The sequence below is a fragment of the Mustela erminea genome, chromosome 13, assembly GCF_009829155.1.
Source record: "Mustela erminea isolate mMusErm1 chromosome 13, mMusErm1.Pri, whole genome shotgun sequence".
In the NCBI taxonomy this organism is placed as follows: domain Eukaryota; kingdom Metazoa; phylum Chordata; class Mammalia; order Carnivora; family Mustelidae; genus Mustela; species Mustela erminea.
In genome coordinates, this window is record NC_045626.1 from 26454240 (window position 1) to 26474234 (window position 19995).

Sequence of the window (19995 nt, forward strand, 5' to 3'; positions counted from 1 at the left end):
CAGCATTGAGTTTTCTCAGGCAGACACTTTTAGGGGGCCTGGGGTCATCCTAGGGATTTGGCCTTGAGCTGTTAGAAACTATGTTGCTGTTTGTTTAAGTCATTTAATGCAGGGCTAGGAGAGTGGATGAAATCATTTGTGTTGAGAATTTGTAGTTTTTAATAGGCTGAGGTTGAGATGTAATTGATAAGAGGGTTTAGAGGAGACTGGCTAGTTTAATCACGGAGAGAATGTTTCTCACTGAGTGGTTTTAGTACGTCACTTTTTTACTTAAAAAAGACACTTATTTGCCAAAGCCTCTCTTTCTTTATCTGTAAAATAGGAATATTAACATCCCTTGCGGCTCTCAGGAGCATCTGGTACAGTGCTGTCCAACTGCAATAATGTGTAAGCCTCACATGCAATTATCTATGTCCTCTTGGCCACAGTAAAAAAGAAAAAAAAATAAGAAAGAAAAGAAAAAAGTAGAAGTAAACAGTAGAAGTTAATTTTTTTTTAAATATTTTATTTATTTATGAGAGGGCACAAACACGGGGAGCAACAGAGGGAGAGGGAAAAGCAGGCTCCCCGCTGGGCAGGGAACCAGAAAAGGGGCTCCATCCTGGGGCCCTGGGATCGTGACCCCAGCTCAAGGCAGATACTTAACCGACTGAGCCACTCAGGCGCCCCTTCCGTAAAAGTTATGCTAACTATTCAATTTATTTACCTAATATATTCAAAATATCATTTTAACATGTAACCAATATTTTTAAATTAATGGGAGATTTTACGTTGTTTTCGTCCTAAGTCCTTGAAATCCGGTGTGTACAGTCTTATACCCTTTACAGCACCTCAACTGCGACCAGCCACGTTTCTAGCTTTCAGCAGCCACGCGTGGCTGGCTCCAACCCTGGACTGCGGAGGTCTAGACAGCCGATCACACGCCCCTCGCTGACGTAAGGGGCGGGTCCTAGGCAGGTCGGGGCGGAGCTTCCGGGAGAGCGCGTTTGGGGCCTCCCCGGCTCCCGTAGGAGAGCTCCGGCCGTGGCGGCGCCACGTCCCCTGCGGCGGCGGGAGAAAGATCAGTTGGGCCTCGGGGCGGCTCCGGGAGGCCATGGCCTTTACGTTGTATTCGCTACTGCAGGCGGCCCTGCTCTGCGTCAATGCCATCGCGGTGCTGCACGAGGAGCGCTTCCTTAAGAACAGTGAGTGGGACCGCGGGGCTGGGCTGAGGGGGCGGCGGCGGAGCCCGGGGGTTGCGGAGCAGAGGTGGGTCCGGGGAGGGGAGACCCTGGGCCGCGACCGACGAGAGCCCGAGGGCTCCACTCTTGGCGGCCTTTCCTTGGAGGGAGGAATCCGAGCCACTTCCGTCTCACCGAGTTTGAGCTCAACAGCGGGACGAAGATTGACAGATGTCGCCTGTGTGCGGGACCCCGGGAGTTGGGATGGGAAGGGGTACAGAGAAGAGCCAGGGACGCCTCTGACTGCGATTAGTGTAGCTTAGTAATTTAATGTCCTCCTCTGTGATCGCTTTTAATGATCAGGAACCTGGGGTCTGAGGTTTTAGTTACAGAGGGAGGGGCGTGGCTCATTTTGGAGCACGGGCAGTTGAAGAATGAACTGATGGAGGGCCGTGGGGATTCCTGGTGTTTGAGGCTAGGTGGAAGGGGAGCGTGTTCAGATTATCATGGCATCCAGACACCCACGTTCCAAGAGAAGTTTATTCAGCCCAGTTTATTGGATGTCTTCAGTGTGCCAAGCTAGAACCAAAGAATACCAAGATGAAGACACAATTATGCCTGTCATCCCACACAATACGGCGATTTCCGTGCCATCCTGGGCGGGCCACTAATTGCTGTACGAGGCAAAATTAAGACAGGATACTGCACGAGGTGCCTCATTGGTCTGCGCAAGTATACCTAATCACAGAATACACTGTCATTTGTAAGGACGCCAAATATGTCTCTGTGAGTCACGGAAACCCAATCCCATGAGCAGGATTGATTCATTTCATTTATTCCTTCAGATTTACTGAGCACAAATTTTGTGCCGAGCCCATGTAATTAGGAGCTGAGGTTACAGCAGTCATTTGCTCTTCTAATGAAAGTTAAGTAACTGCCCGGCTAGCTCAGTCGGTAGAGCATGAGACTCTTAATGAAAGTTAAGTAAAATATGAGCAAGTAACAATGACAGGTATGCAGAATATTATGAAAGAGAAGTGCAGGGAAGCACTGCCTTGTGAATCTTTGAAAGCTTTGTGGAGGAAGTGTGTTTAACCCAAAATCTAATAAGTGAGTAAGCATTAATTAGGTGAAGGGTTGGGAGGGTGAGGAGTAAGAGCTCTTGTGAAAACTGGGGCAGGTGAAAATGAAGTTTTAAAGTTTTAAGCAGGGCAGAGACAAGATCGGATTTGTGTTATTTGCAAGAGCCTTACTGCAGTGTGGAGAACAGATTGGAAAGGTAGAATAATGGGTGTGGGAAACACCATTCCAAACAGGGCAAGTAGAATGGTGGCTATAACATCAGTTGAGTGGGTACAATAATAGTAACAACTAACACTTAATACCGCATCCTAGAATCTGTATCAAGTGCTTTGCATAGATTAACTTGTATGACCCTCACAACAACCCTATGCGATAGGTACTGTTTTCATCCCCACTTTGCAGATCGGAAACCAGAAGTACAAAAGAAGAGTGGGTAACTTTTCTATGATCACACAGTTAGTGGCAGAGCTAGGATTTACCAAGGCATTCTGACTCAAAAGTCCATCTCTTCACTACTGTAGTATACAGAAAAGTAGAAGATATGTGGGGGTTGAATTGTGTCCCCCCAAAAGATATATTGAAGTCCTAACCCTTGGTACCTGTATAGGTGACCTTATTTGGAAATTGGGTCTTTGCAGGTGTAATCAAGTTGAGATAAGGTCACACTGGTTTAGGATGGCCCTAGATCCAGTGATGTGTCCATGTAAGGAGAAAGAAATACAAAAACATAGGGGAAGAAGGCCAAATGACAACAGAGGCAGAGGTTAGAGTGATACAGCAAGAAGCCAGAGAATGCCAAGGATTGCCAATAACTACCAGCAGCATTGAGAGGCATGGATGAGATCTTCAGAGCCCACAAAAGGAACCAGCTCTGCTAACCCCTTGATTTTGGTCTCCAGAACCATGAGAAAATAAATTTCTGCTAAGCCATCCAGTTTGTGGCATTTTGTTAAGGTAGTCTTAGGAGACTATATAAATCAGAAGATATTTTAAAGATAGAAAAGGCAGAATTTCACTGTTTGGACGTTAGGAATGAGGGAGAGGAAAAAGTCAAAGATCTCTAGGTTTTCTGAATTAGCAACTGAGTGAAGCATAGTACCTTGACCAAGGTAGAGAGTACTGGAGGAAAAATGAGGGCAGCATTGGTGGGTAAAAGGTGAAAAGATAGTGAAATAAGTTTTGGATACGGTGAGTTTGAGATTTCTGTGAGATATGTGAGTGGAAGTGTGGGATAGTCAGTTGGAGTTAAGTCTGTAGAATAGAAGCAAGAGCCACAATGGAGATTGGATTTGAGCTTGTCAACCACAGATGATAAATGAAGCCATACGAAGAGATGAAATGGCTCAGGGAAAGAATACCGTACAAAGAGAACTGGTGACCAGGACAGTCCCAGAATCTCTTCCAATATTTAATGTGTAGGTAGAGCTGAAAGAACGGACAGGAGAAATTGATGAGTGAGCAAAACAAGAGAAATGGGAAAATCTAGAAAGTGGGGTTTCACAGAAGTCAAGGAGACATGATACAGCAGGGGAATGTTCAGGGAAATCAGAGAAGGCCAGAAAATGTCCTAAGGATTCAGGGTAATAGAAATCATTGGTGATTTTACACAAGCAGTTACAACAGTGGATAAAATCCAAATTGGAATGTGTGAGAAGTGGGTAGAAAGTGATAAAAGGGAGATCACCGTAACAAATAACAGTAATAATGAAAAATTTTGCAATGCTGTGAGAATTACCAAAATGTGACTGAGACACAAAGTGAGCTGTTGGAAAAGTGGCACCGATAGATTTGCTTGATACAGGATTGCCATAAACCTTCAGTTTGTGAAGAACACGCTATCTGGGAAGTGCAGTAAAGGGAGCACTGAAACAAGGTAGGCCTGTATAACATTGTATAATTTAAAGTGAGCAATGATCATGCGATACATATATATACTACAAAATGCTTACCACAGTTACTGTTCTCCACTTCACATAATTATAATTTGGCTGTGTTGTGGGGATAAGAACATCTAAAATTTCCTCTCAGCACAACTTTCAGGTATACAGTTCAGTATTTTTAACTGTGGTCACCATGCCGTACATTAGATCCCTGGAACTTACTCATCTTATAACCGAAAGGTAGTACCTTTAGACCAGGAATTTCCCATTTCCCGTTTCCCTCACCATTCAGCTCATGGCAACCACCATACTTCTCTGTGCCCAAGAGTCTGATGTTCTGAGATGCCACATGTAAGTAAGATAATATTTGTCTGGCTTATTTCACTTACTATAATACCCTCCAGACTTACACATGTCACAAATGACAGGTTTCTCTTTTTTATGGCCAAATAATATTCCATTTAATATATATACACAACATTTTCTTTTCCCATTCATCTGTCAGGCCATACTTAGACTGTTTCCATGTCTTGGCTATTGTGAATAATGCTGCAGTGAACATAGGAGTACAAATATCTCTTCAGGATAGTGATTTCATCTCTTGGAGAAATACTCAGTAGTGCAGTTGCTGGATCATATGGTAATGTGCTATTTTTAATATATATTTTTTAAAAGATTTATTTGTTTGAGGAGCGCCTGGTGGCTCAGTGGGTTAGGCCTCTGCCTTCGGCTCGGGTCGTGATCTCAGGGTCCTGGGATCGAGTCCCATATCGGGCTCTGTGCTTAGCAGGGAGCCTGCTTCCCCCTCTCTCTCTGCCTGCCTCTCTGTCTACTTGTGATCTTTGTCTGTCAAATAAATAAATAAAATCTTAAAAAAAAAGATGTATTTATTTGAGAGAGAGAGCATGCACCTATGAGTGGAGGGAGGGGTGGGGGGAGAGGGAGCAAGAATCTCAAACAGACTCCCCACTAAGCAGGGAGCCAGTGCTGAGTGAGATCTCGTGACCCTGAGATCACAACCTGAACCAAAACCAAGAGCTGGATGCTTAACCGACTGAACCACCCAGGTGTCCCAGTAGTTCTATTTTTAATTTTTTGAGGAACACTATGGGGTCACTAAAAATCTATTAGAATGAATAAGTGAGTCCAGTAAGAGTGCAGGATATGAGGTCAGGAGCAAATTGTTTTTCTGTACATGAACAATGAACAATTGAAATTGAAATTAAAGAAACAAATTTCATTTACAATATAAATAACAAAATACTTAGTGATAAATTTAACAGAAGAGGAGCAAATCTTGTACTCTGAAAAATATAAAGCATTATTGAATAGAATTAAAGAATAAAAATATTCTTAAAGGGAATTAAAGAAAATAAAGACATCCATGTTCATGGATCAGAAGACTTAATATCATTAAGATGACAATACTTAGGGACCCCTGGGTGGCTCAGCTGGTTAAGCGGTTGCTTTCAGCTCAGGTCATGATCCTATGGTCCTGGGATCAAGTCCCAGATGGGGCTCCTTGCTCAGTGGGGAACCTGCTTCTCTTTCAGAAGCCTGCCACTTCCCCTGCTTGTGCTAATTCTCTCTTTGACTTTAAAAAAAAAAAAATGACAGTACTTAATACTATAGATTTACAGATTTAATGCAGTCTATCAAAATCCCAGTTGTCTTTTTGCAGAAACTGACAATTGCTCCTAAAGGAAATGGACCCAGAATTCCCAAAATGATCTTGAAAGAGAATACAATGCCTAGACCTTATTCCAGACCTGCATTTAAATTTTCCAGAAGTGAAGTTCAGCAGTGTCTTTTCCAAAATTTCTGCAGGTGACTTAGCTTTGTGCCCCAAATGAAAATCATTGCTACAAACTGTTGGAATGGCCCAGAAATGTTAATACTTTGCCCCCTAGAACTTTGTCTTCATTTCCTCCTCTCTTCAGAAGTAGCACAGATATTTTATCTGAACATGTGTTTTGAATATGGTCCCAGAACTATGGGAAAACACTACCTTGGCTTGTCTAAGTGAATAAGCTGTTGTTTTAAATCTTTTTTTTTTTTTTTCTTTAAGATTTTATTTATTTATTTGACAGAGACCACAAGATTGCAGAGAGGCTGGCAGAGAGAGAGAGAGAGAGGAGTAAGTAAGCTCCCTGCTGAACAGAGAGCCCAGTGCGGGGCTGGATCCCAGGTCCCTGGGATCATGACGTGAGCCGAAGGCAGAGGCTTTAACCCACTGAGCCATCCAGGTGCACCAAGCTGTGGTTTTAAAGTATCTAAGGGATACCTGGCTGGCCCAGTCGGGAGACATGCCACTCCTGATTTCAGGGTCCCAAGTTCAAGCCCCACATTGGTCATGGAGCCAACTTTAAAAATCCCCCTTAATTCATGGGTGCCTGCCTGACTCAGAGGACCAGGTGACTCGATCTTGGGGCTGTGAGTTCACAGCACATGTTGTGTATAAGGATTACTATAAAAAATAAAAAGTGAAATATCTAAGTGTGTTTTAAAATAGAATTTTAAAATATTTTAAGTATTTGTTAAATATTGTTTATGTAGGCTCTTAACTCTTGCCTAGATTTTTATAGTAACCTCCTCACTAGTCACCCTCCCTCCAGTTTTGTTTCTCTTTGTTTTACCTTCTAAGAGAAGCTGAACATGTTCCTCAGTGGTTTGAAATTCCTGAGTTCTTTAATGCTCACAGCCTCCAATATAAAAGTCAGACCACCTTGTGTGACTGACATGCTCATCATAATGTGTCCCTTCTCTGCCCTTCCCTTTTACCCATCCCCAGTATTTACCTTGTATGCCGTTCTCACCGTGGTGCTTTTCTTTGCTGCTGAGCTTTACGCATACTATCTCTGCCTTCAGTGACCTTGGCTTACCTCAGACTGTTCTTTAAGGTCTATCTGCCATTTGCCTCTCCTAGAAACCATCCTTGACCTATTCCATGGGCTGTAGCCCCACTGCAGTTCCTTTGTGGTCTTCCCCAATAGACTAATGACAAGGATTCTCTCATTTTTTCAATTCCATCAGTCAGTGAATATCTTCTAAATAACTGAATAATGTTACCATTATCATATTGTTGCAACTCCTGATTTGAGAACTGTATGTTTGTACAAATAGTTTAATTAATATTTTGACTGTAATGCAGATTGTATTTCTTCTAGTGTTCCACAGTGATGCAGATTCCCTTTCTGTACAAGAAAAAAAAAAATACACGCACATAGTGAATTTTAATACCTGTAAAAATTATTCTTACTAGTTTTTTTATGGTGCTGGGTATGGATCCATTTGACAGGTATATCAGTAGCATTTATGAGTGCTACAGAAGAAACATTCCATATATGAAACACTGTATGAGTCCGCTCTTGCTGGCAGAACAAAGTATCATAGACTGGGTAGCTTAACCAACAGAAATTGTTTTCTCCTGGTTCTGAAAGCTGGAAGTCTAAGATCAGGTAAAGTTCTGGAGAGGGCTATCTTGCTGGTTTGCAGATGGCCACCTTCTTACTGTGTCCTCACATGGCTAGGTGGAGGGAGCAGGGAGGAATCGAGATCTCTCTTTTTTTTTTTTTTGTAAGGCCAAAGCCCTATCATATTAGGGCCCTACCCTTCAGATCCATTTAACTGTAATTACCTCCTTAAGACCCCATCTCCACATAGGCTTTAACACAGAAATTTGGGGGGAGACACAGTTCAGTCCATAGCAAATAGTTAAAATTTTTATTATAAGGTATTACTGATTCAGGGTTTAAATGACTACACCAGAGCCAGTGTAACATTAGAGTTTAGAGTAATGAGAGCTGTATGAGTCCAAGCAATGGATGGAGAATTCCTAAAGGAGATAGATGTTAAACAGTAAATCAGGTGTGCATAAATACAGAGAAATGAGTGAGGCATTCTGCAGGCCATGTATGGATAGTCATGATGTGAGCATGGCAGCTTATAGAACATTGAGAAAACCATGTAGACATGTAAAAAAAACTTCTCTGTAAATATATACTCCAAAAAAATTTTGTTGAATTTCATCCCAGATTAAACAGTTTTATGTTGTGTTGAAAATTAATTACATTGATTCAAGAGAGATTAGTCCAAATATACCAGATCGTTTACTTCAACATTGATCTTTTTGATCAAGGTAATATTTTAAGCTTTATGTTAGCAGAATTCTTTATTGTGGAGATAGCATTTGATTCCCATGCAAACTTGGTGACACTGACAAAGTGAAGCACACTTATTTCTTTTGCATATATGGAAACAGGGTCAGCCAGCCCTTAAATCTGTATTAATACTTTTTTTTTTTAACATTTTATTTATTTATTTGACAGAGAGAGATCACAAGTAAGCAGAGAGGCAGGCAGAGAGAGAGGAGGAAGCAGGCTCTCCACGGAGCAGAGAGCCCGTTGTGGGGCTCGATCCCAGGACCCTGGGATCATGACTTGAGCCTAAGGCAGAGGCCTTAACCCACTGAGCCACCCAGGTGCCCCTGTGTTAATACTTTTAATACTTTTAATACTAACACTAACTATACTAATACTTTTCTTGAGAAAGTATCTGGCTGAGGGTTGTTGTCTGAATCTGTGTGGATTGCCATTTTGTATATGACTTGAAGTCTGGGCAGAAGAACATTTTTGGTATTTGCAGTAAGTCACTTTTTATATTTAATTGTCTTCCTGAAATTATGGCAGGGACCATTGGTGGCTGGTCTTACCATTTGTTCTCTAGCAATGGAAGAAGTGTCAAGAGAGTGGTAGAATTAAATCTTTCTCCTTAAAAAAAAAAAAAAAAAGCAAAGCTCTTTAAAGCTTTGACCAGTTTCCTTAGAAAAACAACTTCCCTAAATACCAGTTGGAGAGAGAACTGTTTGTTATTGTAAAAGATAATCCATCGCATCTGGTCCTTTACTTGTCACCTTTGTGTTTGTCCATGGAATATCTAAACAAATGATTTGCTCTCTCTGCCCAGAATTTAGTTTTCATTCTGGTGGCTTGAGAATAGAGACTAGACTAAAATTAACTGGTAACTTAATACTTTTAAAAATACTTTGATGCTGATGCTTAAAATATGGTACTCCCAGTATTGTAGTTTTATCCTGTTTTGTTGAAGAGCAGTTATTCAGTGTTGGAAAATACATTTTTTTCTGGCAGTCACTCCACTTATTAGGTAAAAACATTCATTCAGACATTTCTGAAACAGGTCTAAAAGAAAAAAAGATTGTTCGAAATTATCTTTCTTTTTTCTTTTTTCTTGTTGATTGGTTTATTTGAGTAATTGACACACAATGTTACATTAATTTCAGGTGTACAACATAATGATTTGACAGATTTATACATTATGCTGTGTTCACCACAAGTGTACTTACCATTTGTCCCAATCCATCAGTAGATCACTCTTACAGTATCATTGATTGCATTCCTTATTCAGTGCCTTTTACTCTCACGACTTACTCATTCCATAAATGAGAGCCTGTACTTCCTTCTCCCCTTCATCCATTCTGCCCATTCCCCCACTCTCCTCCTCTCTAGAAACTATCAATTTATTCTCTGTATTTATATATCTGATTCTGCTTTTTGCCCATTCATCCTATGGTATTTGTCATTCTTAGACTGACTTATTTTACTTATAATAATATCCTCGAGGCCCAGATTGTCATCTTAAATGGCATTATCTCATCCCTTTTTTTGGCTGAGATATATTCCAGTGTGTGTTTATGTGTGTGGAAATTATGCTTTCTAACAAAAATTGAGTGCATGATCCATAACATACTGAAAACAAGTCCTTTTTACCATCTGAGATTGTGGCTGTGGGTGGAAAGGCTTGATAATTTTAGCAATGATAATTCTAAAAAAGCAAGTAAAGGAAATGAAACCAGCAATACAATTTAAAGCTGGTTTTAAAACATAATTTTAAATATTCAGAGTGACTCGTGGATGAAACCTTCCCACTTGTAGACCTTGTCCCTGCCCTCAGGGTGTTCATGCCCTGGAGAGGAAGGCCTAATTGCATAGAGATTTCTCCAGTGGGTAAGCATCTTTACAGGCTTGCTTTTGAAATTTCATTTTCCTTTTTATCAAAGCAGTGTAAATGTGTGTGTGTGGTTGTTAAAGTCTAAAAGCTCTTCTGTTTGTAAAGAAAGATAGAAACCTTCTGCCCCATCTCTCTTCAGCCTGAGCCCCATTTCTCAAAAGCAGTTATTTTCCAAGTTCACTGACTTACTGCTGTGGAAGGGCTTAGTATAATTATACCATCAGCAGTGCATTTATACTTGTGGGAGCCCAAGTACACACACATTTCCTTTCCGCCATCTCTCTTATCTCCAACCAATTACTGGCGATATTGGTATTCCATATTTATATTACTACCACTGAATATTGCTCGCAGCTGAACAATAAAAAAACCAGTCATGTGTTTCCTCTAGTTGATTTGTGGTTTGGGTATAGAATTCTAGATTGGAACTAATTTTTCTTCAGAATTTTGAAGACATTTTTCACTTTACTCATTTCCAGTATTGACATAAAGAATTCTGATACCATTCTGTTTCTGATTATTTGTACAACCTGAGTTGTCTCTCTGAAAGCTTTTAAAGTGTTCTCTTTGTCTTCAGAGGGCTGAGATTTTACAAAAATGTGGCAACATATAGGCCTTTTTTTCCCCCCATTTATTGGGCTGTTCTCTCATTGGGCCCTTTTGGCTTAAAGGCTCATGTCCTTCAGTTCTGCAATATTATCTCTTAATATTATCTCTTAATATCTCTGATCTTTCTTCTTGTCTGTTCTTTCTTCTGTCTTGAAACTCCAGTTATTTTGACAGGTTAATACTCTTCTTTTTCCTTTAGCCTTGTCTAATAGGTTTCCTCAACTTAATCTGTCAACCTCTTGAACTTCTTAGGCTAATGTAGCAAGAACAAGGGCTCTGTCTTAATTCCTTAATGTTCCTTTTTTATGGCATCCTATTCTTGTTTCATAGGTATAATAGCTTTACTCTCTATGGATATTCATTTTTAAAATATTTTCTCCTGGCGCGCCTGGCTGGTATAGTCGGTAGAGCAGATGATGCTTGATCTTGAGGTTGTGAGTTTGAGCACCAGGTTAGGCATAGAGATTACTTTAAAAAATAAAGTATAAACCAGTCACTTTAAAAAAATAGTAAAAATACTGTCTTTGACTTCTTGCTTTGTCTCTTCCTCAAAGTTTCCTTTTTCTATTTTTGCTCTGTCTTCCTTGTTAAGGATTGTTTCTTCTGACAGTTCTTCTTTTTTTTTTTTTAATTTAAAGATTTTTATTTATTCATTTGACAGAGGCACAGAGAGAGAGGGAACACAAGCAGGGGGAGTGGAAGAGGGAGAAGCCCGCTTCCCACCGAGCAGGGAGCCCAATTCGGGGCTTGATCCCAGAACCCTGGGATTGTGACCTGAGCCAAAGGCAGTCACTCAATGACTGAGCCACCCAGGTGCCCCCTGACAGTCCATTTTTAAGTGTAGGGCACAGAAAGGTTCATTGGAAGCTGTGCTCTGTGGTTGGGGCTTGTTTACTAGTGGGTCTCACTGGTGTTTAAACAATTTGTCTTGTTGACCCTTCCCTCCACCTCCCAGTGTCAGTATCTGAAGTCTTTCTTCCTGGGGAGCTGGACAGTTTCCAAGTATTTTTCTAACTTCCTGCCTGCAGAATGTAAGCGTTATATGATCAGACTTAGAGACAAGCAGAGGAGATGGGCAAGAGTCTGACACTTTGGTGTGCAGACTTTCATTCCGTCCACTCATAGTGGACGTCCCCAAATCCAGAGCTTCTGTGGTTCTCTGGTGAGAGTAAACTTCTCGTCTTTGATGTAGTGAAAGGCATACTCTTCCATCAGTCAAGTCTAGGAAAGGAGATGGGAAGGCAGGGGGCAGCTAACCGCTTTTAGGTACACCTTCAGTGAGTCCTCCTGTTTTTCGCCCCTGTTGCCCACATTGGCTCTTTGAGGTTTCTCTCACCTTCCCAGGGTTCTCATTCTCAGCAGGAGTTTCCCCAGTGTTGTATTGTGTGCTCCCTGCAGAGTTTAGGTTTCAGCTTTCTCCGCTAGGTCAGTTACCCTACTTCATTTATTTTTTAATGTCCAAATTTTGATTGACTTCTCTTGTCTGGAGACTTCTCTTTTGTTAACATATATCCTTTATTGTCATTTTTAGTAGGGTTTCAGGACAAAGCTAAGCTAAAAATGTATATCCATTGATGAGGTTCAAGGTTTAGGGCATGCTGCCCCCAAATATGACACCTTGGCCATATTGAGTATCTTAAGCTGAAGGAGCTCGAGAAAATGGCAGAAGCAGGAAGATCACTCTCACCGTCTGCTCCATCTCCCCTTGCCCTCTTTTCTCAAAGCCTGGTGTTTAATCTCCCATGTGAAAGGTACCCTCCCTGTATCAGGAGGAGGGGAGACATCCTTATCACCAGAGAGGAAGGCTGTAAAAACACACCTTGTTACTTTTCCACCATTTATTACCCCCCACTCCCAGTTCAAACTCCTTTGTCTTATCAGTTCTTCAAAAATGTCTCAAAAGCTTCCTGCTATAATCACTTCTTTAGGTCTACTTTCTCTTCTGAAGGCTCCCATGTACATGTGAGAAGTTAATAGAATTTGTATGCTTTTTCATGTGTATCTGTTTTTATCAGTGTAATTTTCTTTCTTTTTAAAAAATGTTTTATTTATTTTGAAAGAACAAGAGAGAGGGAGAGATGGTGGGGCTCAGTCCCACAACCCTGAGTTCATGAACTGAGCCAAAATCAAGAGTCAGACACAGTCAACTGACTGAGCCCCCAGGCATCCTTTATCAGTGTAATTTTCAGACCTACTCAGGGACCCCAGGAGGGTCAGAGTTAACTTTTTCCTCCCTGACCCCATCAGGTTGAACCAGCACCACACTGCTTTTTTATTGTACAGAGCTCTTAAAGAAGTTTCTGTAAGTAAGTTATCCCAGCGATGTGGGTTTCTCACAGAAATCTTCTGTTGCAGTTATGCAGGTTGGAAACTGACACAGCTGATGGTGGGTGGTCATTTTGTGTGTCCTCTACATCTAGAGAGGAATATGAAATAGTTTTTGCCACACTGTAAGTAGGTGAAGGCTCATGCTACAGTTTGAACTTAAGATTTACAAAAAGAGGACTGCCATTTGGTGGGCAGTGCTGATTGAGCTATCAGAACAGTGAAACAGTTATTTAGAGGAAAGGCATGGTGGTAAAACTCGTAGTGGAGTAGAAGCGAGTGTTGGAGAAGTGGCAGTTTATTTGCTTGCTGGACAGAGTCGATCCTGAAGTAGGAGTGTGATGTTGCCCAGTCAAGATGCAGGTCTATTTTTTAAAATTGCGTTTAGCTTGGATTTGTACATTTAATATGGAAGCTTTGTCTTAATCTCTTAAAGCTATAGTGGAATATCTGTTCATATTATAACTTACTGTGTCATAAAAATTCAGAAATAGAGTTCTTTGGAACTGTGATCCTAAAATTTACCTTATTTCACCTTGTCCCAGATTAACTCAGTCTACCATTATTCACTTCAATTCCACAAACATTTACTAAGTACTTGCTGTGGGGTGGGGGTGCGGGAGAGTGGGAAGGTGAAGAAAGACTAAATTTAGTCCCCGTCTTCCAGGATTTTATAGTCTAATAAGACACTTGAAAACAACTAACCAAGGAGAGCACAGTCACTACGATTAGGAGGCTATTTGGGGAGCAAAGAGAAAGAAGGCTTATTATGATATGAGAGGGAACTAGGAGAGGCCCTCAGGATGAAGTCACACCTAGATTCAGAAGCTCCCTTTAGTGTGTAGTGCGATTAGTGGGCATTGAGTGTGAATAGGAATTCTTGGAAGGTCATGGTCGGCTATAGGGCTAGAATGTCAGTTTCAGGAGTTTGGACTATATTCAGTAGGCGGTGGGAATCATCGCATGATTGGGTGGTGGATAGATCTAACCCTGTAAGCGAAAAAATTCAAAGAGTCAAGACAGCTAGATTCCAGAGGCATCTGCTCAGAGAGTCTTGAGAGACGTCAGAGAGGCTGATCGAAACCACCGTGATGGTGGCTGCAGTGTGGGAGCGCAACAACAAGTGACAGCCCTGTGGACTGCAGGGGCTTGTCAGCAGAGCCTGAGCTAGGCCTCGAAGGGGGAGTGCAAGTCCACACAAATCACCTCTTTTGGGAACTTGAATTTAAAAGTAGTTTTATCCCACAATAAACCTCAGGGTTGATGTGACCAAAGAAGAAAGCCAACTCTTTCTTGACTTTTATGTTGACCAAATAAAAGTTGATTAAACGAAGTGCAGTCTTGTTTCCTGAAACATGGTTCTTTCATGTATAAAATAAAGATCATCTTCAAGTTTAAGGGCCAACATGTCAGCAAGTAAGTCCTATAGTCATCAGAGATACAAAACAATGTAACGTAAGATACGAAAAGTGGGCCTGAAATACCAACCAGAGAAGGAGGAGTTGCAGAAATGAGGACTTGTAGGCCTTTAGCAGAATGTATGGCAGTAAAGCAAGAACTAGCAGGTAAAGATGAAGAAATAATGATGTATAATATCAGGAAAGTGACACAGAAGAAGGTGTAGGTGTATTTGGTGAAGGTGTATTTGGTAGTAGGCCAAATTGCTCAGCCGGAGTGGAGAAATGAGGAGCGTGACGACGGGGGAAAGATACGCCCCAGTTGGCAGGACGGACCGTGCTCGGAAAGCCTAAGCAAGCCGTGAGCACGTGTGCATTCACTTTTCCCCAAGGAATGTAGTTAGTGTGTCTCAGCTACAACATTTTTATACTGCTCAGTGGGTGAGATTTTATAAATTCTGAATTGAGCTAATTATCGAGTTTGACAGTATGCCTTGGTTTTCAGTCCTGACCTGAAAATGTTTTGTTTGAAAAAAGGGAAAAAACCAATCAGGGTGTCAAAACAATCATCTTCACGGAATTAAATGCTGTGGAGTAGTTCACACTGTAGTTTATTTTATAAAATCAGTGTGGAAATGAAATAAGATTGTTGCTATCAAAAGTAAAAAATATATTCTACAATATTTAATCAGTATGGTAACTTTTTAGTCAGATGACTATATTTTATGTCTTTAACAAAGTCTCAAGCTAATCTTTTAGAAGATGACTAATGAGGGAGCAAGGCAAGTGCATAATAAATTTTAACACAGCTAATCATTTTTATATTATGCAGTTGGCTGGGGAGCAGACCAGGGAATTGGTGGATTCGGAGAAGAGCCAGGAATTAAATCTCAGCTAATGAACCTTATTCGATCTGTAAGAACTGTGATGAGAGGTAAGAAGAAAAACTAGTGATACACTCTTTTAAGTTTTAATTTTGTGGTGTTTAAGTAGCAAAGCTTCTGAGTGTGAATACTATCATACCATTTTTGTAGTGAAGTTTTTTTCTGTTCAACCTGGGTTTACTGTAGAAGTTACTGATTTTCTTTTTTAGTTTTGCCTCTTCCATCTAAACCACTTGATGTGAATGGAATGCTTAGTGGTATATCTGTTCACGTGTTGCCTCTCAGACTTCAAAGCAGTGTTCTTACTTTTTGAAATTTATGTTGCTTCAAGTAGTGACATCATCTAGAGTCCTAGAAGGCTTTTGAGAGGAAAATAAAGGTCCCATATCTGCCAGTCTATTGGATATTATTTTAAAGATTTTATTTATTTGTCAGAGAGAGCACAAGCAGGGGGAACAGCAGGCAGAGAGAGAAGCAGGTTCCCTGCTAAGCAAGAAGCCCGACGTGGGACTCGATCCACCAGCTGAACTGGCGTCTCTATTGGATAGTATTTTAGAGCAACTGGAGAGAGAAGGGTTCAAAGTTTCTATTTAAAACCATTAAAATCAGGGTCTCTCTCTGTCTCCCTCTTTGTTAGGTGTTTTGATCACAACTTTGGATAGAATGGTAAATAAGTTCACTCTTAATTTAGTGGTGAAACTGTGGAATCTTCTTTGCTCTTTTTTTTTTTAAGAAAAAAATTTTTTTTTTTTAATTTACTTGACAGACAGAGATCACAAGTAGGCAGAGAGGCAGGCAGAGAGAGAGGAGGAAGCAGGCTCCCTGCTCAGCACGATGCGGGGCCGGATCCCAGGACCCTGAGATCATGACCTGAGCGGAAGGCAGAGGCTTTAACCCAGTGAATCACCCAGGCGCCCCATTCTTTGTTCTTTATTCTTATGTCAAGTGTCACAGCCATGTGGGTATTCTTCTGCCTGGGCCTGGTGTGCTTCTGTGTTCCCAGCCCTGCACTAGCACCATTCACATATGTCCCATATTGATCTAGTTCTACCAGTGACCCTTACCGCAGTCACACAAGCCCTCTTTAAAATAAATTTTGGATTTTATGATCCAGTACATCTTCCTTTGTTACAACAATTTGCCACATGGTTATGAATGACATATTGTTTGATATTTTCATCCTTCCTGGATGCTAATAACTATTACTTATTTTTTTCCTGTTATTTTCTTTATGGTAACAAACTTTTTTTTTTCTTTACAGTGCCATTGATAATCATAAATTCAGTTGCCATTGTATTACTTTTATTATTTGGGTGAAGAACAGTGGGGGAAATGGAGACTCAGAAGAAGAGATGCCAGCAGAAGTTATTACTTCGGTCATTATTGGAATATATATGTTATCGCTGGTCGTCCTTGCACTTGACAAAAATGTAAATCTGACAATAAAACCAGAGTCCCTATTTATCCGATTTTTAAAAAAAATGTTGCACTTACAATTTCATTACAAAAAGATTAGGTCATCAGAGGCAGTAACTATCCAGAACTGGAATACATTTTATTGCTAATTGTTAATAAATTCATCTTATGGTAAAGATTGTTCAGAGGGTACAGGACTGTCACTTGTGTGTTTTTAGAGATTTTTCTCTCTCACTTCTTTCTCAGGGAAAAATTTTTTTCAAAGTTTTGAAGTTCTTTGTGACTTAGCTATGTTGTGAGAGTGATTATCTTCCTAGATAAATTTAAAGGAATTTTTTAAAAGCAATTACTACATATAAAATGATAAGTCAGTAATTTGGATAGTTTTACTTTGAACTCTTTATTTTGTCTATGTGTCATTTCGACTATGACAAGTTCAAATTTATAGCAACTATGAGCAATACTCTCTGACTTCAGGGAGAATTCTAATTTTGTAAGTCAGTCACATAGGTTGTGTTTTTAAGTTCTTTCATGTGTTTGTTATTTTATTAATTGGCCTGAATGATGAGTTCAGATCCCTATCTACATATTTCCATTGGTAGAAAAATCTGTGTAGAAAAGTCTATGCCCTTTTTACAATAATAATTTATTTTTAAAAATCAGCCTAAATATTAGCCTGCAAGAGCTATCCTAAACAGTCACAATTAATCTGTGCTATGTAAGAAGACTATTGTGAAGCATTTACCTCTCCCCAAATTATGACATTTCCGTTCTCTGGAGTAGCACATTAAGGGGTGTAGTTCTTAATTTTTTATTCTGTCTGTCAGAAGAGATTCATGTTAGATAAGTTTTCGCTTTGTTTTTATATTCTTAGACCATTCCATATTTGCTCATCCCATAATACAGTTTATGCAGGAAGATTAAAATTATGTAAATTTTTTTTCTGAAAACTACCAGTTACAATAGTTTAAAGGAATAGATTGGCATCTTTGTTTATAGGAGAACATTTGTAAATAAAGTTAAATTTCCAAGTCAAGTACTTGTTTTTGTACCTTACCTGTCAGTGTTAATTGAATTAATCTCATTTCTTTGCTATAAAATCACAGAGCACAGATTTAATGAAAGTAAACATTACAGTCACTTTTTTTTCCTTCAGTGAGTTAACTGAATTGCTGATTACATCAAGGAGACTCAAGAGCAACTTCTCTTCTATGACTACGGTTACTTCTAAAACTTTGGAGCAGGTACTGAATGCCTATTGGCCATGCCTGAATTAGAGATAGATGATCTCTGGGCTGCAGGCTTGCAGTTGAACCAAAGAGATGTACCAGGGATTCTTAGTTGATTATCTGGCTCATGTGAGTAACTAACATATTTGGCAGCTAGAAGCAGTGTTCTTTGGCCTTACAAAGATCCGATTCATGCATCGAAGTTTAAGTCATTGAACAGGTTCAATACATGCAGTTAATTGAGAGCACTCCCATTTCTCCACAGACCATACAGAATTTTTAAAGGACAGAAAAGAGACCTTGGCCTGATGCCATTTTCTTGTAAAACTTCACAGCACACCTTCATGCTCATTTAGTGGCAGGATACTGTCCGAGTTCAGACTCCAGTGGAGAGCAGTCATAGCACGGCAGGATCAGAGTATTGTGTAGCAAAGTGGGTCTGAGGAAACTGAAGCACTGAATCTCAAAATCTGTCATCTCTGGAGGCCACTTAACACAATGCTAGCTTCAGTGCCTGAAGGTCTGTAAGCTTTCGCAGGTTAGCCCTGATGTCCCCAGAGCAGAGATTCGGTAACCACGGTATCTTACTTACTTGACAGTAACTTCAGTGTCTGCTTGCCTGCCCACATCCTCCCCCTTGCCATTCTCATTAACAGTTGGTGATCATTCTAGATTGCAAATCTCCATGATGTTTATGGTCCTAATGTATGCTGACCCTGTGTCTATATTCCTCTGACCTATCTCATGAAGGATCTTGGCTCAAGTGTAGATGTTAACCAAACGTATACCCTGTTCCTTAGTTAAATACAGTTGTTTTCAAGTATTAATTGTTAATGGTAGAACCAGATTTCAAAAGGGATAACACAGAACTATAATGCCCCACTATTTGAAACAGATGAGAGCAGCCTACTTATTTCTAGTTGAAACAGGGATGCAAAGGCCCATTGTTTAACCTCCACCCCACTCTTGTCATCCTTTCTAAGGTCCTTCCACAAAACTCCCAAGTTTTTGAAAACATAGTTAAAATGAGTATCTTAAAAAAAAAAATCCCTGCTTTAGAGGAGGAAGTGTGATCTGTAGTGTACTGGTATATGCTATCACTTGAGTGTATAGGTACTAATCAAGGGACTTGAGAGAAAGCAATATATTTGAGTAGTAAAAAGAGTGGGAGGCAGGATATTTGTAACATGTTGAGCAAAACCTTTTATCATGACTTAAGACAAACTTCCTAAGACCTCAGTTGTTTTCCGTTGTTTCTTCTGTAAAACTGGTCAAGAATTATTTCAGAACAGAAATCTGCTCCAGGTGATTTTTATATGTATACCTTTTCCAGGTCACTAACCTTTGATGCTAGGTGTACCTCAACCAAAGAGATGTTCTCCCAAAGTAAATGTTTTTAGTGAAATAAATTACTTTCTCAGTGCCTCATAGTTTCAAAGTTATTACCAATAAAATTTTGATACTAAGCAAAATGGGATTATTTTTTGCTGAAATTTTTCTTGGCCCCTGATTGGTCATTAGATGCCAGATATTTTGAAAACTTTCTGTGCAAGGACTTCAGACACATAATGGCCAGTGTCCAAGGATATTGCTCAAGGTGAGTTTTGGAATCCTGCTGTTTTTGTTTCAGTTCTGACACTGCTTTCTTTACTCCCCCTTTGTGTTTTAGTACCATCTTTATCTTTTCCAAATTAAGCCCCTCCTTTTTCCTTTTTTGTCAATAACTGAAAATTTTTTTTCAGTATTGAAGTATAGTTGGTGTGTAATGTTAATTTCAGGTGTATAACAGCGATTTGACAGTTCTGTACATTATGCAATGCTCACTCCATGAGTTTAGTCACCATCTGTTTAGACATTCCATCCCTCTTGACTCATCTTGGCCTTTGGCAAAAAAAAGCACTCAAGTCAAGAAGGAAGCCATTAGTCCTGTTCAATCATGCCACATTATAGTCACTGACACCATCACTTACACTACCAAACTGCCC

At 40.1% G+C, this 19995-nt stretch overlaps 1 protein-coding gene across 1 annotated transcript; it reads left to right on the forward strand.

Moving 5' to 3' along the window:
- Positions 1–980: 980 nt before the first annotated feature.
- Positions 981–19433, forward strand: IER3IP1 (immediate early response 3 interacting protein 1). The gene is made up of 3 exons (XM_032309868.1): positions 981–1184; positions 15314–15415; positions 16627–19433. The coding sequence occupies exons 1-3, from the start codon at positions 1094–1096 to the stop codon at positions 16680–16682; spliced, it is 249 nt and encodes an 82-aa protein (XP_032165759.1). The 5' UTR covers positions 981–1093; the 3' UTR covers positions 16683–19433.
- The last annotated feature ends 562 nt before the right edge of the window (positions 19434–19995 follow it).

Bases quoted from the DNA above. Each gene is read 5' to 3' on its own strand.
- IER3IP1 (XM_032309868.1), top strand. From the start codon at position 1,094: ATGGCCTTTACGTTGTATTCGCTACTGCAGGCGGCCCTGCTCTGCGTC. The intron at 1,185-15,313 runs GTGAGTGGGACC...TATATTATGCAG, and splicing joins GGAGCGCTTCCTTAAGAACA to TTGGCTGGGGAGCAGACCAG. The intron at 15,416-16,626 runs GTAAGAAGAAAA...TTTTCTTTACAG, and splicing joins TGTAAGAACTGTGATGAGAG to TGCCATTGATAATCATAAAT.